The sequence below is a fragment of the Bos grunniens genome, chromosome 5, assembly GCF_055505025.1.
Source record: "Bos grunniens cultivar Pamir isolate PY7600 chromosome 5, Bosgru_T2T1.0, whole genome shotgun sequence".
Classification (NCBI taxonomy): Eukaryota; Metazoa; Chordata; class Mammalia; order Artiodactyla; family Bovidae; genus Bos; species Bos grunniens.
Window position 1 is genome coordinate 49,335,180 of NC_141169.1, and position 20,385 is coordinate 49,355,564.

The 20,385-nt window shown below is 35.7% G+C and overlaps 1 protein-coding gene across 1 annotated transcript in view; it reads right to left on the reverse strand.

Annotated features, from left to right (window-relative positions):
* Nucleotides 1-20,385, reverse strand: part of LEMD3 (LEM domain containing 3) — a 74,788-nt gene that overhangs the window by 21,598 nt on the left and 32,805 nt on the right. The window contains exons 2-4 of the mRNA XM_086400165.1: nt 14,946-14,983; nt 10,822-10,888; nt 8,493-8,560 (exon numbers count right to left, since the gene is read on the reverse strand). Of these exons, the coding sequence (XP_086256291.1) occupies nt 8,493-8,560; nt 10,822-10,888; nt 14,946-14,983 (173 nt within the window). The remainder of the gene's footprint in view (nt 1-8,492; nt 8,561-10,821; nt 10,889-14,945; nt 14,984-20,385) is intronic.

Sequence of the window (20,385 nt, forward strand, 5' to 3'; positions counted from 1 at the left end):
AGAATACTGGAGTGGGTAGCCTTTCCCTTCTCCCGGGGATCTTCCCAACCCAGGGACTGAACCCAGGTCTCCCGCACTGCAGGAAGATTCTTTACCAGCGGAGCCACAAGGGAAGCCCAAGCCACAAGGCAAGCCAAGAGAGAGTCAACTGGGGGGAAAAAAAGGGGAAACCAAGAGGGACTCATTGGTTGGGATCAGTTTTTCCTACTGCTAAAAGTAAAAACTTTCACTTGCTTTGGATCCCCATATGTTCTGCCCTTTTCCTGGACTATTTGACTCTATGTTCCCTTTAGCCTACTCAATCCAATCCTATCTTTGCCTTTACCTGAATAATTCATCTAGCAATTCTTCTACTCTTTAAGACACAGCCTTGTAATTATAAGTCCTCCTTATTTAGACCTTTTTGGATCCTGATCCTTCAGCTATCCAAACTATTAGCTACTACACTCTCCACAGGTTCACCTGTCATTAATGTTGTCATCTAGGCCACAACTGAAAACAAAGGAGAGAATGAGGTTGACAGACAAAATCTGCAGCATGTTAAAGAAAACTCTCTCCAGAATGACACTGGTTTAGTTAGGAAACACACAAAAAAAGAAATAAATTTTAATGGAAGTTAGTATAACCATCAGGAACTGAACTAGGTACTTTCTACTTTCACTTACATTCTCCCAACAACTCTGACAGTCATTAATAACAACGGTCCCATTTTCACACTGAGACACAGGTACAGAGAAGTACAGGGACTTTACCAGGACACAAAGCTTCTACACGCCAGTGCTACAATTTGAATCAACATCTACTCCTCATCGTACTATACTGTCTTCACATCTTCTGTGTTATCTACATGTAAGTTATGAATTAAGTTAAAAACTGAGTCCATATTTCTCTTTTTTGACAAACATATCATGGGAGACTGCCACCAAAACCTTGCTGAAAGCTTTAGAACAATACAATATTCTAAATTTAAAAACAAAAAAGAGGGGGTGACGTCAGCAAAACAGCTGAATAGGAAGGCCCTGATCCTCCTTCCCTGCTAGAGACACAAATTCAACAATACACAGATTAATTCCCTTTGTATGATAAGAAACCCAGAAACCAGTTAAGAGGTTCTTGCATCCCAAACAAGTACAAAACCAGCTGCATGAAAGTAGGAAAATTTGTAACACTCACATACTGGAGCCCCTGCCTCTGGCACAGCATAATGTGATGGGGAGAAAATTCCCAATTCCTGGCTTCTCCTTGAGCAGGGAAAGAGAAGACTGGAGTATTTATCTAAATGTTCAGATTTTGGGGGGGCCACCAGAGGGATGGGCGGAGAAGGCAATGGCACCCCACTCTGGTACTCTTGCCTGGAAAATCCCATGGACAGATTTTCCATGAGCCTGGAAGGCTGCAGTCCATGGGGTCGCTGAGGGTCACTGAGCGACTTCACTTTCACTTTTCACTTTCATGCACTGGAGAAGGAAATGGCAACCCACTCCAGTGTTCTTGCCTGGAGAATGCCAGGGATGGGGGAGCCTGGTGGGCTGCCGCCTATGGGGTTGCACAGAGTCAGACACGACTAAAGCGACTTAGCAGTAGCAGACGGATGGGGTTCTGTCGTGCTTGAATCTAAGCACTAATAGGTCAAAGGGCACCAGGCTGGGGATCACCAAGAACAAAGGCCATGAATTAGCACACACTCACTTGCCACTGACCCTGCCTGCAGCTCAGTGCAAAGTAAGTGTTAGAAAACCCCCAACTCCTCATTGCTCCCTGAGGAGGGAAAGAGCTGGAACGTGTGTCCAATGTTTCAGTTTTTCAAGGAGCTACCCAAAGGACTGGTTTCTGTATTACCTGTTTCAAAATACCGAGACCTGACATGGGCTAGATGCCTGAGGGTTGCTGAAAATAAAAAGGAGCGGGACAGCTTGCTGTTGCTCTAGAGGACCCGCAGTACAGCAGACAGGCACTGGAGGGAGCAAGAGACTATAAGCTCCTATAAAAAGATTTTGTTCAAATTTCACAGAATTTTATATTAGTGCCCATTATTTGTTTTCATACTTCATTCAAGATCCCACACTGCATTAGCTGCACTGAGCGGCTTTAGCTGCATGCAACAAATTTTGATAATTCTCTTTTCACTTTTATTCTGTCATGCATGTTTTCTAATTTTCCTTGATGTGGGGCTTCCCGGTGGCTCAGATGGTAAAGAATCCGTCTGCAAGGCAGGAGACCTGTGCTTGATCCCTGGGTCGGGAGGATTCCCTGGAGAAGGAAATGGCTACCCACTCTAGTATTCTTGACTGGAGAATCCCATGGACAGAGAAGCCTGGCGGGCTATAGTCCATGGGGGTTGCAAAGAGTCGGACACAACTCTTTTCTTGTTATGGCTTTTAAATGATACTCTTTTAAATGACACATCCATCATTTAAAAGTGGACATTACCAAATACATGGGATTTTTAAAGTATCTTTGGTATTAAATTCTTATTCTGATATTAACTTCTCATTTAAATGCTCTCTTCTCTGCAATCACCCTCTGCGCTTTTTCAGTCTTCTAACTTTATCGAGACTTTCAATGGCTAAGTCAAAGATTTCTCTTGGTATATGTCACATTGCACTTGAAAATACGTGCTGCTGCTGCTGCTACGTGGGTTATTTTTATTTTTATTTTTTTTTATATGATACAATTTTTATATATAAATCATAAACTCTCAGATATATAAACTTATCATGAGAAGGATATGAAAGTAACTGAACAGGATGTTGAAAAATCATAGTATTTGAGATTTAAAATAGTGTGTAGAGTGTTTTTTATTTAGCGTACAATGTATGCAAACCTTTAGCATTTCTAATTTGCATGCTTGCATGCTCAGTCGCTTCAGTCGTGTCCAACTTTTTGCAACCCTATGGACTGTAGTCTGCCAGGTTCCTCTGTCCACGGGATTCTCCAGGCAAGAATACTGTGGGTCACCATTTCCTTCTCCAGGGATCTTCCTGACCCAGGGATCGAACCCATGTCTCTTACATCTCTGCATTGGCAGGCGGGTTCTTTACCACTAGTGCCACCTGGGAAGCCCATTTAAAAGGGTGCAATGAAGTCAGGACTGTGCAAGAGCTGCAGTCATCTTAGTCAGATCAACTCTTCTTTTGGCATATTATTTAGTTAATTGTTGGAATTTAATGTTCTTTTTCTGTCTTGTAATTTTTATTTGCTTTTTCCATCAACTGTTTTTTTTTTTCGTGGGTTATTTTTAAATATCTTTTGATAGATTTCTAACATAATTCCATGGTGATAAGAGAACAGACCCTGTATTTCAATACCTTCAGACCATGAAATTTTTATACTTTGTTTTACGTTCCTGGATATGTTCCAGTGTCTCCTGATTTATAATCAATGGGAACCTGAATAGAATTTGTATCCCACTTCTATGTGAAAATTATATAAATCTTAGTTATGTTGAATTGGTTCACAGTGCTTTCCAGATCTACTATACCCTTCTACTTTTCTGTCTACTCATTCTATTATTAACTTTTGAGAGTCTGATACTGAAACCCCAACTAAAAATTTATGTACTTAAAAAATAATTGCAATATATAGTGAAACTATTAAAAAAAAAAAAAAAGAAACCTGTAAAACCTCTCTAGTTGGGAATATATACCCACAAGTCCACAATAAAGATTTGAGGAGACCCCAGCGTATCTGAGATCAAGGTAAAGGTCTTCCCCTGCATGAAGGCAGTTCTTAAAGACTGGGAGATGTGGCTGTGTTTTCAAATGGAATATCCCAAAACAAAGTAGCAAGCAAGACACACAAAAAGAAACAAGGAAACACGGCCCAACTAAAACAACAAAATAAATCTCCAGGGACTGACCCTAAAGAAACTGAGGTATATGAATTATCCAATAAAAATTTCATAGTAAACTGGCATAAAGATGCTCACTGAGCTCAGAAAACAACATATAAGTAAGATGAGAATATCAAGAGAGAGAAAATACTAAAAAGAACCAACAGGAACTCTGGAGCTGAAGAATACAACTGAATTGAAAAATTCACAGCATGTGTTCAACAGCAGTCTTAAATCCATCAGAAAACAAAGAATTGAGGAGCTAAAAGATAAGTCATTTAAAATTACCCAGTTGGAGGAAGAAAAAAGAATGAAGAAGAGTGAAGAAAGCTTAAGGGACTTACAGAACATCATCAATTGGACCAATACACACATTATGAAGTCCCAGAAGGAGAGGAGTGAAAGGAGCAGAAAGTTTATTTCAAGAAATAATAACCAAAACTTTACAATTTGGGGAAAGAAATGGACATTCAGATGTAAGAAACCCAACAGCTTCTTATGGGATACAGCAAAAGCAGTTCTAACAGAGAATTTCACTATGGTAAATGCCTACATTAAAAAAGAAAGATCTCAAATAACCCATCTCTACACCTCAGAGAACTAGAAAAAGAATAAATTAAGCCCAAAGTTAGCAGAAGGAAACAATAGGAATTAGAGCAGAAACAAAATAGAAAATAGGACAAAAAAACAACAAAACAAAGATGTGGTTTTTTAAAAGATAAGCGAAATTGACAAACCCTTAGTTAATAAAAAGAGAAAGAGACTCAAACAAAATCAGAAATGAAGGAAGAAGGGGCCTTACTGCTGGCTCAGTAGTAAAGAATTCATCTGCCAATGCAGGAGACACGCACTGGTTCAATCTCTGAACCAGGAAGATCCCGCATCTGCAGAGCAACTAAGCAGTGCACCACAACTACTGCGCGCTTGCGCTGCCACTACCGAAGCCCACTCTGCAATGAGAAGCCTCTGCGATGAGAAGCCCGTGTACACCAAAACTAGAGAGCAGACCCTGCTCGCTGCAACTAGAGAAAAGCGCGCCGAGCAACGAAGACCCAGCAAAGCCAAAAAAAAAATAATAATTTTTTTTTAAGAGAAATGAAAGAGATTTTTAAGATTGATGTCAGAGAAATACAAAGGATTTTAAGAGTCTACTATGCACAATTATTTGTCAACAAACTAGATAACAGAAAAAAATGGATAAATTCCTAGAAACATATAACCTATCAAGACTAAATAATGAAGAAAAGGTCTGAACAGATCTATAACTAGTACAGAAACTGAATCAGTAACTGAATCAGTAAAAGCCTCCCAACAAAGAAAAGTTTGGGATTCAATGGCTTCTCTGGAGAATTCTGCCAAATATTTTTTTAAAAATTAACATTTAGCCTTCTCAAAGTCCTCCAAAAACTTAACAGGGAAGGAGCACTTTCACACTCATTTTATGAGGCCACCATTACTCTGACATCAAAAATGCTTCAAGAATGGAAATACAGACCAATATCCCTGATGAATATAGACACAAATCCTCAACAAACTATTAGCAAAGTGAATTAAATAGCATATTAAAAGGATCAAAAGTGGGGTTTATTCCAAGAATGAAAGGACAAACACACAAAAGCCAATCAATGTAATACATCACATTAACAGAAGGAAAAATCATATGATAATTTCAATAAATACAGGAAGAGCATTTGACAAAATTCAACACCTTAAGTGATTAAAAACACATGATAGACTAGGAAGAGAAGCAAATTAGCTCAAAACAATAAAGGCCATATATGAAAAGCTGATGACTAATATATTTTTAATCATGAAAAACTGAGGTTTTTCCTTGGAGACCAAGAATAAGGCAAAGATGTCCACTGTTGTCATTTCTATTCAATACAGTAGAGCAGTTAGGTGAGAAAAGAAAATAAATGGCATACAAATTTGAAGTGAAGAAGTAAAATTCTATCTGTTTGCAGATAACATGATTGTGTACATAGAAGGCCCTACAGACTCCACCAAAAAAAAAAAAAAACCCCAAAATGTTAGAACTTAAGTATATTCAGCAAAGGTGTGGCACCGAAGAAAAAAAAAAAACAAAATACAAGAATAAGTTGCATTTCTACACATAAAAATGAACAACCAGAAAATTTAAAAATTTCATCTACAAAAAGCATCAAAAAGAATAAAATACTTAGGAATAAACATTATCTAGAAGGTAACAGACTTACACACTAAAAACTACAAAGCACTGCTAAAAGAAATTTCAAGACACAAATAAATGAAAAGGCATCCTGGGTTCGTGAACTGGAAGACTTAATTAAAATGTCCATACTACCCAAAGCAATCTACAGATTCAATGCAATTCCCATCAAAATTTCAGTAGCAGTTTTTTTTTTTTTTTCCCCAGAAATAGAAAGATCAATACTATAATTCATATGGACCTACAAAGAATCCCAAATAGCCAAAATAATATTAAGCAAGAAGAACAAAAGTAGAGGCCCCATATTTCTGATTTCAAAGCATATCATAAAGTTACAGTAATCAAACAGTATGGTGCTGGCATCAAGACAGACATATAGACCAATGGAATAAAATGGAGACACACTCAGATTGATGGTCAACTGATTTCAACAAGTGTGCTAAGAACACACAATAGGAAAAGGATAGTTTCTTCAAAACAGTACTGATAAAACTGGATTTCCACATGTAAATGAATGAAACTGAAACCTTATCATACACTACACGAAAATCAACTCAAAATGGAGTGAAGACTTAAACATAAGACATGAAACTATAAAGCTTTTAGAAGAAAATTTAGGGAAATACTTCATGATATTGGTCTTAGTAATGATTTTTAAATTATGATTTGACAACGATTTTCTGGATATAACACCAAAAGCACAGGTAACCAAAGCAAAAAGAGACAAGTGGGACTACATCAAACTAAAATGCTTCCACACAGCAAAGGAAACAATCAACAGGGTATAAACACAATTTGTGGAATGGGAGAAAACATTTACAAACCATCTGATAAGGGTTAATAACCAAAAATAAATAAGGAACTTCAACAGGTATAGGAAAAGATGCTTGACATCACTAATCAGGGAAATGCAAATCAAAACCACTATGAGATATCACTTTACACCTGTTAGGATGGCCGTTATTAAAAAAACAAACCAAAACCAAAAGAAAACAGAAGTATTCAAGGATATGGAGAAAAGGGAATCCTTGTAAACTATGGGCTTCCAAGGTGGCGCTAGTGGCAAAGAATCCACCTGTCAATGCAGAAGATGTAAGAGATGCAGGTTCAATCGCTGGGTTGGGAAGATCCCCTGGAGGAGGACATGGCACCCCACTCCAGTATTCTTGCCAAGAGAATCCCATGGACAGAGGAGCCTGGCAGGCTACAGTCCACGGGGTTGTAAAGAGTCCGACACGACAGAGTGTCTGAGCACACACGCACATTGTAAACAGTTGGTGGGAATGTAAAATGGTGCAGCCACTAAGAAAATCAGTATGGAAGTTAATAAAAAAATTAAAAATAGAACTATTACATGTTCCAGCAATCTCACTTTTGGGTATTTATCAGAAGAATTGAAAACACGATCTAAGAGATAATTTGCACTCCTATGTTCACTGCAGTATTATTCACAATAGTCAAGAAGTGGAAACAGCTAAATGCCTACCAACATATCAATGGATACAGAAAATGTGAGGTATATACAGTAGAATATTATTCAACTTTTAAAAAAAAAGGAAATTCTGCCATCTATTACAACGTGAATGAACCTTGAGAGCATTGTGTTAAACGACATTAGCCAGTTACAGAAAGACAAATACTGCATGATTCCATTTATATGAGGTATCTACCATAGTCAAGCTCATAGAAGCAGAAAGTGGTATGGTGGTGGCTAGGGACTAGGAGAAGGAAAAGGGGAGTTGCTGTGCAACGGGTACACAGATTCAGTAATGCAAGATGAAAAAGCCTGAGAGATCTGCTGCACAATAACATATACATAGTCAACAATACCGTGCACTTTATGGTAGATTTCACATTATGTGTTTTTTACCACAATTACAATGAAGTCTGTATGACATGACCTGTTCTCAATGAATGGATGCCAACTTTTAGGGATTAGTATTTCCATATGCAAGTACTCACATCTTTACGGAACTGGACTAACATCAAGCTCCCTAGTATGATTTTCAATATCCACTCTCCCCTCTTTAGCAATCAGAGTGACACGTCTCCACTTTAACCTTCTAGTACTTTTCCTTTAAGATTTCCTAAACATTACTCACAGTCGTATAGAAAAATGTATCTGCAAGTTCTCTTAGAACCATGAAATGAAATTATCGCAGGGCAGAAGGACTGAAATAAATGACAATGGTTAGATGTTTACTTGCTTTCTTATGTACTACTTACCTATCTCAATTTCTTTCTCATCAATGGTGTTTGCACCCTTTCCAAACTACTGTGCATTCTCTCATAATAGAGTACTTTAAAACAGCTGAGTAATTCTGCTTTCTCTATCTGGTCACATTACACCGAACAGCAGGCCCAAACTTTTAACAGTAAAAGTAATCAAATGCATCAGATGGTAAATATAAATTGTAATAATTTATATTAACTTTAGGAATAGAGCTATTAAAATTCTAATTCACTGCTTACTTTCAAATATGCAGCTGCCTCTTGGACAGAAAGTGTTCTCTGACTAGAACTGCCACATTCATGATCTCCTGAAAAGATTAGCATATTAATTTTGAATCAGTACTATGTTAAACAAAAGAAAACAAATATAATTAATCAAAACAGTTTTATAAAATACACAATTATAGACTGTATTATTATCATCGGTAAAGAAAGAAGACAAACACTCTTGTCTAGAAAAAACTTACAATAGGCAATGTAAACAAGTATTTTTACATAAACCACAACCTTTATATGCATTTCAATCTACATAGAAATGTACCTTCCTTTTATATTCCTAATGAAATTGTTAGCCAGGGGTAAGAACCAAGTAGTGCTCACTGATGCCTATTCATAGGTATTGGTGCAAAGAAAGCCCTCTATGGATATATTTTTCAATGGGGAAAATTCATTGTGCTAACTTGTACATCTATTACTAAAGCTAATAATTCAAGACTCAAGTAATCTGAATTAAAATGTCCATTTTGGAGTATTACTAAGCCTACTTTTAGCAAGGCATGTGCAAAACTTAAAAAAACATTATAACACAGATCAACAGGGAAATTAGATAGAAGCTTCTAGCTATAATCAGGTGTACTACATACAAAAGTTTGGAAAACTACATTTTCCTTTTCTCATACCTATTTATAAGAGAATCCAAAGCTTTATTCACCCCACCAGGCACTCTATGGTTATGAGATATCAATTATCCTTACAGTGAACTTCAATTTTGTTTCTCCTACTATTTCTTTAAAGTACTTAAAAAAAAACTTTTTTAACATCAAAGTATAATAGTTAAAGTAGAAATTTTGGCAGATTTTTTTTATCATAAAAGCAACCATATTCCAACTTTATAAATTTTGTTCCAGATTTTAATGGTCATAGCTGTAAAATGAGAATACCTATTAGATGAACCAAAAAAAGTCTTCAAACTTTATAATCTATCCTCAGAGATCCAATTCTACAGATCTATAGCAGGGCTGGCAAACCCAAAGACCAACTGTGCCCTACCACCAGTTTTTAATAAATGAAGTTTTATTGGAACACAGCCACATTCATTCACTTATGTATTATCTATGGCTGCTTTCATGCTCTAACAGCAGAACTGAGTAGCTGTGACAGAGACAGTCTAGCCCACAAAGCCTAAAAATTTACTATCTGGCCCCTTCACAGATAAAAAGTTTGCAGACCCCTGCTCTACAGGAAGGAATCTGTATCTTTAAAAGCACTCCAGATTATGTTGATCTAATACACTTCATAAAAAACTGCTATAGAGACAACTGTAGAAGCTTGTATTATAGGAGCAATATCAGGAATTCCATGTAGATTAAATACTCTATTTCTGGGTGCTACAGCTACCAAATTAATGTCATTAGTTTGCAGCATATGTATGTTAACAGTCCATCAGTCAATACAAAAAATGCTTTTAATGATATATACAGAATTATTAGCCAAAAACACTGACCAGAATTAAAGAACTAACTTCCTCCTCCCAAAAAAAAACCTTGGTGAGAGGATGGGGAACTATCCGGATTCTAAATGCCTCTACTGGACCAGAGAAGTTCCACATTTACCTACTAGGCTTCTACAAATGATCTGGTTTCTACAAAAGGACTCACTACATACAAAAGTTTGTAAAATTACATTTTGCTTTCCTTGTAACTGTTTATAGGAAGAGAATCCAAAGTCACTTCTTTCAGATTATATGTAAAATAAGTGAAACAACTTAAAAGATAATAAATGACAAGGTGGCTACTATAGCTTACAGATGCTAAACTTGATGCCAATTCACTTCTCTTGTTCTAATTGCAGATATGCTGCATACCTGAGAATTTTCAGATTTACTTAGAGAAGAATATGAGGAAAATGCAACGTGTCAGGAGAAAGAAATTCTGTAATCTATTTACCTTATCCAAAGAAACGACACCTATACCTTCACCAAAAGAAAATCTGTACTTTTATATTAGATCTATGATTTTAGTTAATTTGTTGTTTACTCAATTCAATTGATATACAAGCTTTCAGAATTCTGTTACTATCAGTGCAGTAAAAAAGTGTTAACTTATATAATATAGTATATATCTATATTTCATTGTATACATATGTCAGGCAGGATAAAGGCCTTGATTAAACATATCTATACAAATAAAAACCCATTCCCTACAGGGAGTAAAAACTTATAAAGAGAAAATATCCACATGTATGTAATATAACAACACTGAACTTAGGAAAAACCATTTCTATTGATATCACATGCTACATATACAATCTTCAAAACATTTTTACATACTATGAATGTTGAGACAATTACCTGCAAGCTGTGCCAATCGATCATGAAGCTTGTATAAAGTGTTCATCATAAGATTTTTCTTACTTTCCTAAATTTAAAAGAAAAACATTATAAAATACCTGATCCTAAGGGAATATGCACCAAATAATAATCTTTGTTTGAAAAGAAAAACATTAAGTAAATTTAAAAATCATAGAAGCTACATAATATAAAAGACAAATTCATATTTAACCAATGGCTACCATATTTTAAAGAAACCTTAACCTAAGAATCTAAACTATCTAAATATTCTACTTTCTTGAGGATGATTGGGGTATTGTACTAACCTTAGTGCCAGAAAAGTTCTCCTACATAACAACCCCCCCCAATCAAAGCAATGCTCCCAATTCCCCTCTATACAATGCATACTTATGCATATTGACTGTTTTCTTCATGTTTTGTTTTAACCTGACAACCAGATAATGTCAACCAACCTGACATTTTTGATTAACCCTCAAACCACTCCGAGGCTCCCAAAGTGGTCATGCATACGTTTATGAACCATTAAAGTGAAAGAAACATTTAATAAGCATCTACAACCCTGAATATTCACTGGAAGGACCGATGCTGAAGCTGAATCTCCAACACTTTGGGCACCTAACATGAAGAGCCAACTCACTGAAAAAGACCCTGATGCTGGGAAAGATTGGAGGCAGGAATAGAGGGGGACAGAGGACAAGATGGTTGGATGGATCACCAACTCAATGGATGTGAGTTTCAGCAAGCTCCAGGAGATGGTGAAGGACAGGGAAGCCTGGCGTGCTGCAGTCTATAGGGTAGCAAAGAGTTGGACACAACTGAGTGACTGAACAACAACTGGGAGTTAAGAACTGTTCTCAGAAAAGCGAGAAATCCACACCAACAAGATGATTCCTGTTCTTAAGGGCAGAAAACATACTAAATGTTATAGTTGCAAACAAAGTACAATGTAAATACAGAAGACAGAGGGGTGGAAAGATCCATTTATGGAAGAGGGAATATCTGAACTGAGCTTCACAGAAAGAATAGAATTGACCAGCATTCCAAGCAGAAGGCACAGCATAGGCCTCAAAGCGTAAATGCTTTGGTTATATTTCTTACATAACCAGTAGCCAACTTTGACTCAGCAAACTCCTGGAAAAGTAGTTTGGAATCAATAGCTAGAGAACCCTAGATACCAAGAAAAAGAGTTTGACTTCATCCTGAACATTTAGGAGAAGAAAAGTTAAACAGAAATGTGTGTCAGGAATATTATTCTGACCATATGAAAGGAAACCAAAGTGGAGACTTCTGCAACACCTAAGCACCCTCTCAAGAAGGCTAAAGCACTGAGACCTCAATTTAAGAGTAATCACAATTAACGGAGATGGACATAAACAATGGAGCAGGGTGGGTTAGAAGAGGGGATAAGAATAGCTTATCAAACTATTTGAAATAAATGCATGATTCATGAGAGGTTATGTCTTTATGATTTCCTTTCTCCCGAAGTTTCTGACGAAATAGGATTATTGGATAAATGTGACCAGGAACAAATTCATACAGGATATAAAAAGGTAGGAAAGTAAAGTTCATATGCCCAATGACATGTAATCACATCCATTTATTTTCACGCTGTATGTTCAAGGACAGAAGAGACAAGTTTGCACACTATACATGGCATACTTTTGTCAATGAAGCTTTAATGAGTGACAGGAGGAAGAAGAAAATTCATCAGAGGTGCCGCAATCCTACTAGCAGAGTCCCAGGTTTTATGTGAGATGGTTCATAGAGACAAAGATAGGTGACAATCCTTCAGCATTACTTGCTTTCCAAGTAGCAAGTAGCAAACTACTCGCTTTTCCCGTTTGCTTTTTCACTCCCTCAACTCTATCTCAATCAGATTCTGAATCAAGTCAGTCCTTATGAAATAAGATTAAAAATCCAAACTGTAAAAATCAGACATCAAAAAGTAACTGCAGGGACTGAAATACAGGATTCTGAAAGCTACGCATCTGTGATACATTAAACCACAAAATCACTTTTAATAAATATGTTCAATATAATAAGATGAGGTTTCCCACTGATTGTGTAGATTACAGACTTGATATATAAAACCAAGGTAAATCTGACTAAGCTTTGGTACTAAAAGAGCTGAGCATTTTCAGTCTCTTTCCTCTCTTATCTGGAAAAGAGAGTGATTTCCTTTTTGTTTTACATGTCTTGATCACGCCCCTCTCCACACCCCTTTCAAAATCAAAACTAAAGCCAAATATTTGACACCGTCCTCTGTGATTATATCTTTAATGAACATCAGAGGCCTGGGAATAAACATCATCTTTTCATTCAGATCTGTTAACGCTGGACTAGACAAGTAGAAAAAATAACAAAACTTAATCATACGTAACTGGATCTCATACTGGATAGTATATATGCTATTACAGTCTCTTACAAAGAATTTAAACACCCCAAAATCTCAACTATAATTTTTTCAAGAATTATTTTTCCAGTGGCAACTCATTCAAAATGACCATCTATATTACTACAAGGGTGTCAAGTGCCATCCAAATGATCAACTAAATTATGATCTAAATAGTTTTTATGGAATATTTTATTAATGGAAACAAATTAACTTTGAAGAGCAGAAAGGCTTTGGTTCAATAATCTTTAGCACCATTATGCTAAACTATAGGTAAACCTGAAAGGTCTGTATATTAAATTCCAAAGTTACTTTCTTAGAGAAACTTATATTGGCTTATAGTTTCATTATTAACTTCCTCCATTCTGCTTTTCAAACTCTCTTCTAATTCTTGGCTTGAAATGTGTCTACTGATCACCCTGAAAACAAATTAAAGATCTACAAATAAATCCATATTTAAAGTAAGCTTTCAAAGTAACCTTTCATTAGCAAAAATAATTTTTAATTTGAAATACTAATAGCTACCTTCTAATTGTGTATTTTGGTAAGCTCCAGATTTTCTTTTAGTCATATAAATCATTCTCTGAAGCAAATCTCATTCTCTGAATCATTCTGATTCGTAGGAGGAAAAGTCAAACTATAGGGTGACGCCACCAAATTTTCTCATATAGTGTCACCTTTAAATATTCCCGTCTCTATTTCAGCCAACTGTCTCAAGGATATTTTCTGTATTTGTATCAAGTCCTTAATTAAATGATAATAATGGATTTTAATTACTTAGCACAGTGCCTCGCACAGAATGAACACTCAAGTGACTAGGCATTATCTTCATTATAATGATTACTATTATTCAGAGGTTAGGAACTTCAGGTTCCTCCAAGTGGAAAATTATACAGAAGAAAATAAAGTCTTGCATTTTCAACGTTCAGTGAGTATACACTGCAAATTTAAACTACAATGCCATAGCAATGATAATATCATAACCGATCAAGTCAACTTTAAAAAAAAAAAAGTATCGTCACAATAAAATACTACTGAAAATAATCAATACTAACAATCTAAAGTAACAATCTATGGATCTGACTTCACATTATCACATATCCTTTAGCACAACAATGTTTTCCATACAGGTCTATCTATATTACTCTCAGTTCCTATAATAATAAAACAAAAAAAAAAACACAACTAATTGTGTATTATAATATAAACTTAAATATCACAACCTTTGTATTGCCTATAATGATGAGGGGCAAGTGAAAAATATTTCCATGTAACACTTAGGTTAAAATTAATATTATAAATCCTTTAAAAAGAAAAAGAATCGTAAATAGGTTGCATAAGACTCTAAATCCTCTGCTTCCTGACAGTTGAAAAGGCCTGCCAATGAGCAAAAAATCCAAAGAGAACAAAAGAAGAGCAAAATCTGCGAGAGTATCCAACAACTAAGAAAACACACACACACTTTGAAGGCTAAGACCAGATCCCCAGGTGACATGCCACTGCCATTTTACCTTGCGATTGGCTTTTATCTTTAAATGATAAACAGTTCTGCTCTTTGGAGAAAATCTGTGTCAGATTTAATTATATTATAGAAAAGGAATACTCAAAAATAAGAGAATTTATTGCCTCAGCATAAAAGAACGTTTAAAATTCCTATTGTCAGTTGATATTCATCCTAATACTTTTATCATAAAAAACATGACATAAAGTATCAGTATTAAGATTTACTTACTTGCATGTCTCCAAATGTTTCATCAAAGGGGTTTTTTACTATCAAGGAAAGAAAAAGAGAGAACTGTTAGTATCATTTAAGAATAACAATCCCCCTAACCAAGCCCTGAGAAATGCTAAAAGGTACTCTGCTAAAACTGAATGTAAACATGCAAACAAAATATAAACAAATTGATGATAACAAAGGTTAGAGAACTACTTTTTCAGACTTACTATATTTACCATTCTCACTATGATTTTGTAGTTTGCTCTATAATAATTAAGAGTAGGTGCTCTGGTCTCAGACTTGGTTCCAGCCCTAGCTCCATTGCTTGCTAGCAATGTGACCTTGAACTACTATCTACTTAGCCACTTTAAGCTGTAGTTTCCTCTTCTACAAGGGAAGGATGTAATGACACCTACTTTATACAGTTGTTAGGATTAAATGAGATAAATCATATAAAATGCTTGATACAGTGTCAAACACTTAATACATGTTACCTATGATCATTACTATTAGTGACTTTATTTTGGCTCCTTAACTTGGTTTCTCTTCAAAATATAAAAGTCAGTTACTACTAGAGGAAATATGCAAGATGCTTTAAAACTGAGTAATTAATTTAGAATTCTTACTTCCAATGATTAAAAGACAAACCTGCCTAGTCCTTGCTAACATCTGGAAAAGTGTCAAGAAACATACACACACATCAAAATAGCTAAGAATTAGGTCTCAATACTAAACAACTTTTTTCTAATATATATTATAAAGAAAGGATTTACCATTTTCCATTCAACCTCCCTATATCCATCCTTCCCCAAAAGATTCAAACAAGTTTATGGCTGAATATTATATAGCACTTTTCTAGTTATTATTTAGAATCTCATCCTTACCCTCTACTTTAAAATTATATGCAAAAATATTCAAAGCTTTCAGATACCTGGATCTCTGTAAGTCAGGACACAACTAAGACTAACTGAGCCTACAAAGCTGTTCACACTGACCAGGTTTCCTTTCTGAGGTGCTTTTCTATTTTTATTTGAGAAAACAGGAAGTCCCATAGGAACCAGGAACTACTTGATTCTAAGAAAGTTCATGTGTGAGACCAGTTTAAATAAAAAAATACAATTTAAAAAGGGGGAGAAACATATTCTGCTATCATCTTAAAAGGATTTGATAATGAATTTTCAGACAGCATTTTTCTATAAAGCAATAAGGTTTTCATGCCAAGAAAAATTTTTTAAAAACAAAAAATCAAAAGTACTCAATAGGAAAATAGGAAGGATAATAAAACTTAACGATTAAATAAAATGTTAAGAATCAGAACATGCTTGGACTGAAAAGATCCTTTTTAATACACTAACTTTTATTAATGTAAAATTTAAATAATTTAAAATAAAGCCATATTTAGTTCAATATACTACCAAAAATGCTCTGTCAATCTACTTAAATTGGTCAAATGATTCTAAAAAAACAAATATTTTCTTTGCTGTCTATATGGGGTCGCAAAGAATCAGACACAACTGAGCGACTGAACTGAACTGAAAAGAAATTCTAAAAAACATTAAAACATGCAATTCTAAAATATAGGTTTTAATATTTATGAAGAAAAGCCATGAGAGGACCACTTTCTGACTGTTTATGCATTTGTTTTTGTCAAGATTACTAAATGGAAACTAGCTCTTCAAGTATCTCTATGCAAATATTACTGTAGATTATGGATGTTCTCCCACTAGATTGCTCTGCTGTGATTTTCTCACAAGGGATCATGTATATTCAGGTTTGTATGCTCAGAGTCAAGCATAGTATTGAGCAAACAGTTAGTGCTTGAAAAGTGCTGTTTGAGCTGTCTAGGCTAAATCTGCCCTTCTTTATTCAATGCTGTGTGTTAACATAGAAGCAGAAGCGTTAAATTTTGCAGGAAGCTGGAAAAGGGTACGTCTGAGCAACTGGGAAGGGAGATGTATAGAATGACAATAAGAAAGCCAAAGAGCAGAACAATAATTCTGTTGAAAAACACTGCTCTGCCAGTTGTTTCTTTCTAGGTTTCGGCCTCTTATCTAGCACACTTGGCTAGCTGAGAGTATGCCATATCTAAAAGGCCAACAATATACACACCTACTGCTAAAAATTAAAGCAAAATGTTCCCTGACTTCCATGAAAACTGTCACATACTAAGTCAACAGACAGACCTACTAAATTAACAAACAAAAGTAAACACAGTCTTGAGGTTAAGATTCGAAAGGAAACTCCATTTAAAAACAGCAGTGTTAACAAAGCAAAAGCATTTCTATGCATCTAAGTTTTATCCCCCCAAATCATTTCAGTATTTCTGAAACTACATCAGTACTTTTTCTCTCACCCACATTACCTATGATCATAGAAGGATAAAAAACATCCTGTTATCCCTAGTGAAAACATTCCTCCCTCCCCTGCTAATTAGGCCATTGTAGAGAAGAAACCATATTCCAAAAGCAATTCACAGGAAAAAAAAAAAAAAACTGTCACCTCACTTTCTAGCCTCTTTTCTAAGGATGGAAACCGAGAGTAAATTATAGTTATTGCTTTGTTGGTGTTGTTTACTCACTTAGTCATGTCCGACTCTTTACGACTCTATGGACTGTAAGCCCTCCAGGCTCCTCTGTCCATGGGATTTTCCAAGCAAGAATACTGGAGTGAGTTGCTATTTCCTTCTCTAGGGGATCTTCCTGATCCAGGGATCGAACCTGCATCACCTGCATTGTCAAGTGGATTCTTTACCACTCAGCCACTAGGGAAGCCCTCATCACTTATCCTAAAGCAATGACAATAACAAGTTGGTATTTCAAACACTGTCCTCCTATATTCCATACATCCCAAACAGCGTCTCATTTCTGCTTTTTCTCAAATTCTCCTGTTGTGGCCATTTTTCCTTCATTTTTCTTGTTCAGATTATTTCAAACCTCAAATACATCAAACTTTTCTTTATAAATGTCCTTAAAATTTTGACTTCTCTTCTTCTGACTGTCCTACCAAAAATCAGTCTTAAAAATATGTCTTTAATTATACTAAAGACTCTTCAAAATCATTCAATCATTTCCCATCACATTTTGCTGTGATGGGAAATGACTGATTAGATTCAATCATTTGAATGTGATGGGAAATTTGCTGTGATGGAAAATGATTGATTAGATTCACAAGGAACTAATTCAAATCTTGTGATATTTTCCTACTTACTTTCAAGACATACTGTTGACTCCCCTTCTTTAAACATCTTTCTCTCACATAAATTTCAAAAATGTTACTAGTTTTACTGACCCTTTCTAAACAAGTGTAAACCTTTTCCATTCTCTTAGGGTGAGATCAAATTTGTCAATCATTATGAATTCTCAGATAAAAAAGGGGAAAAATGAAGTATATTACAAATGTAGGTTTTTTTTTAGACATAATGCTATTACACATTTTTTAGACAGTATAGTGTAAGTGTAACTCTTACAGGCACTGGGAAACAAAAATTTCCTGTGACTCCCCTTATTGTAATATTCACTTTATTACAGTAAGTCTGGAACCAAACCCACAGTATCTCTGAGGCATGTCTATATTTGCAAAGTACATGTTTAATGTTAACCAAATGAACTGATGCTTTCCTCAGGAAGGCCCTGTTTTGTTCATTCAATGGCACTAAAGGAAAGAAAAGTCTACAGTGACCAAAGTTCTTTTACAACTCAGAAAGAAAGAAAAAGTTTATTCATTTAATAAGTATTTCCTGTCTAGTTTGCACTAGGCACTGGTAGTGTGGCAGTGAATAAAAAAAAATGTATCTGCCCTCAAGGAGTCTATATTTTAGAAGGATTAGAAGAGACAATGAGCAAATGCACTTTTTACACGTCAAATGATTCTAAGTGCTTTGGAAATAAAACAGTAGGAATGGCACTTGCCATGTGAGGGAACTTCTATACTGTTTTCCCTAATGCCTGCACCAATTTTTACATTCCCACCAACAGGGTACAAGAGTTCCCTTTTCTCCTCTTTCCTCAGATTGCACTGGAGTAGAAACCCGAGAGAGCTGAGGGAACAAGCCACATGGATACCTGAAGGAAGAGGTTTACAGACAGAAAGAAGTCCGCAGGCTGTGAAGTGGTAGCATGTCAGTCATATTACTCCTGGAAAGAGAGCTGTGTGGATGAGAGAGCAAATAGCAAGAAATGAAGTCAAAGATTATTTAAGGGAATTAATAGATAAGATAATATAGGATTTTGAAGATTTTTTATCTATTAATCTGAGCAAGAAATCTCCGAGAATAGGAAGCATGCTACCTGGCTTACACTTTAAAAGAAAGACACACGTAGTAAGTGACAGGTCACTCTCTCGAAATAATACATTCAGGGTACTTTCCTCCTGCTTCCTCTACATCAGCACAGACAGTTTCAGTCAGCCCCAACATTTTTCTATTCTAAATAGTTGAAACTACTATTACAAGCCATATAAAAATATTCTGCCAGGAAGAACTGAACAGACATTTTTCTAAAGACGACATACAAATGGCCAAGAGGTATATGAAAAGGTGTTCGACATCACTATTAGGGAATTGGAAATCAAAACCACAGTGAGATATCACCTCACACCTGTTAAAATGGCTATCCTTAAAAAGATGAGGTAAATTTGGTGAGAATGGGGAGAAAAGGGAAGCTTTATACACTGTTGGTAGGAATGTAAATTGGTACAGTCACTGTGGAAAACAGTATAGAAGTTCCTCAAAAAATTAAAAACAGAGCTACCATATGATCCAGCAAATCTATGAGGTATACATCCAAAAGAAATGAAAACATGATCTCAAAGAGAGATCTGCACCCCTATATTCATCACAGCATTATTTGTAATAGCCAAGATATGGGAACAACCTGTCATTGGGTGAATGGATAAAGATGATGCAGTACGTATGTACAAATGGAGTATTATTCAGTCATGAGAAAGAAGGAAATCCTGCCATTTGCAATAACATAGATGGACCTTAAGGGCATTGTGCTAAGTGAAATAATTCAGACAGAGAAAGACAAATACAATATGATATAACTTATCTGTGGAATCTAAAAAAGCCAAACTCAGAGAACCAGAGAGTAGAGTGGTGGTTACCAGGGGATGGGCAGTGGGGGTAATGGGAGAAATACGGATCAAAGGGTAAACTTCTAGTTGCAAGATTGGCAAATTCTGGGAGTTTAATGTTCAGCACAGTGATTATAGCCAACAATACTGTTAAAAACTTGCAGGCTGCTAAGAGCAATAGATATTAAATATTCTCACCACAAAAAAGAAATGATACAATTCTGTGACAGGCTGGAAGTGGTGGCTAATGCTAAGGTGGTAATTTTGCAATATATAAATTTACCAAATTGACATACTTGCACACCTTAAACTTACACAATGTTGTATGTCAATTATATCTGAGTAAAGGTGGAAAAAAATTTCTGCCAGAAAGGCTCTGTAC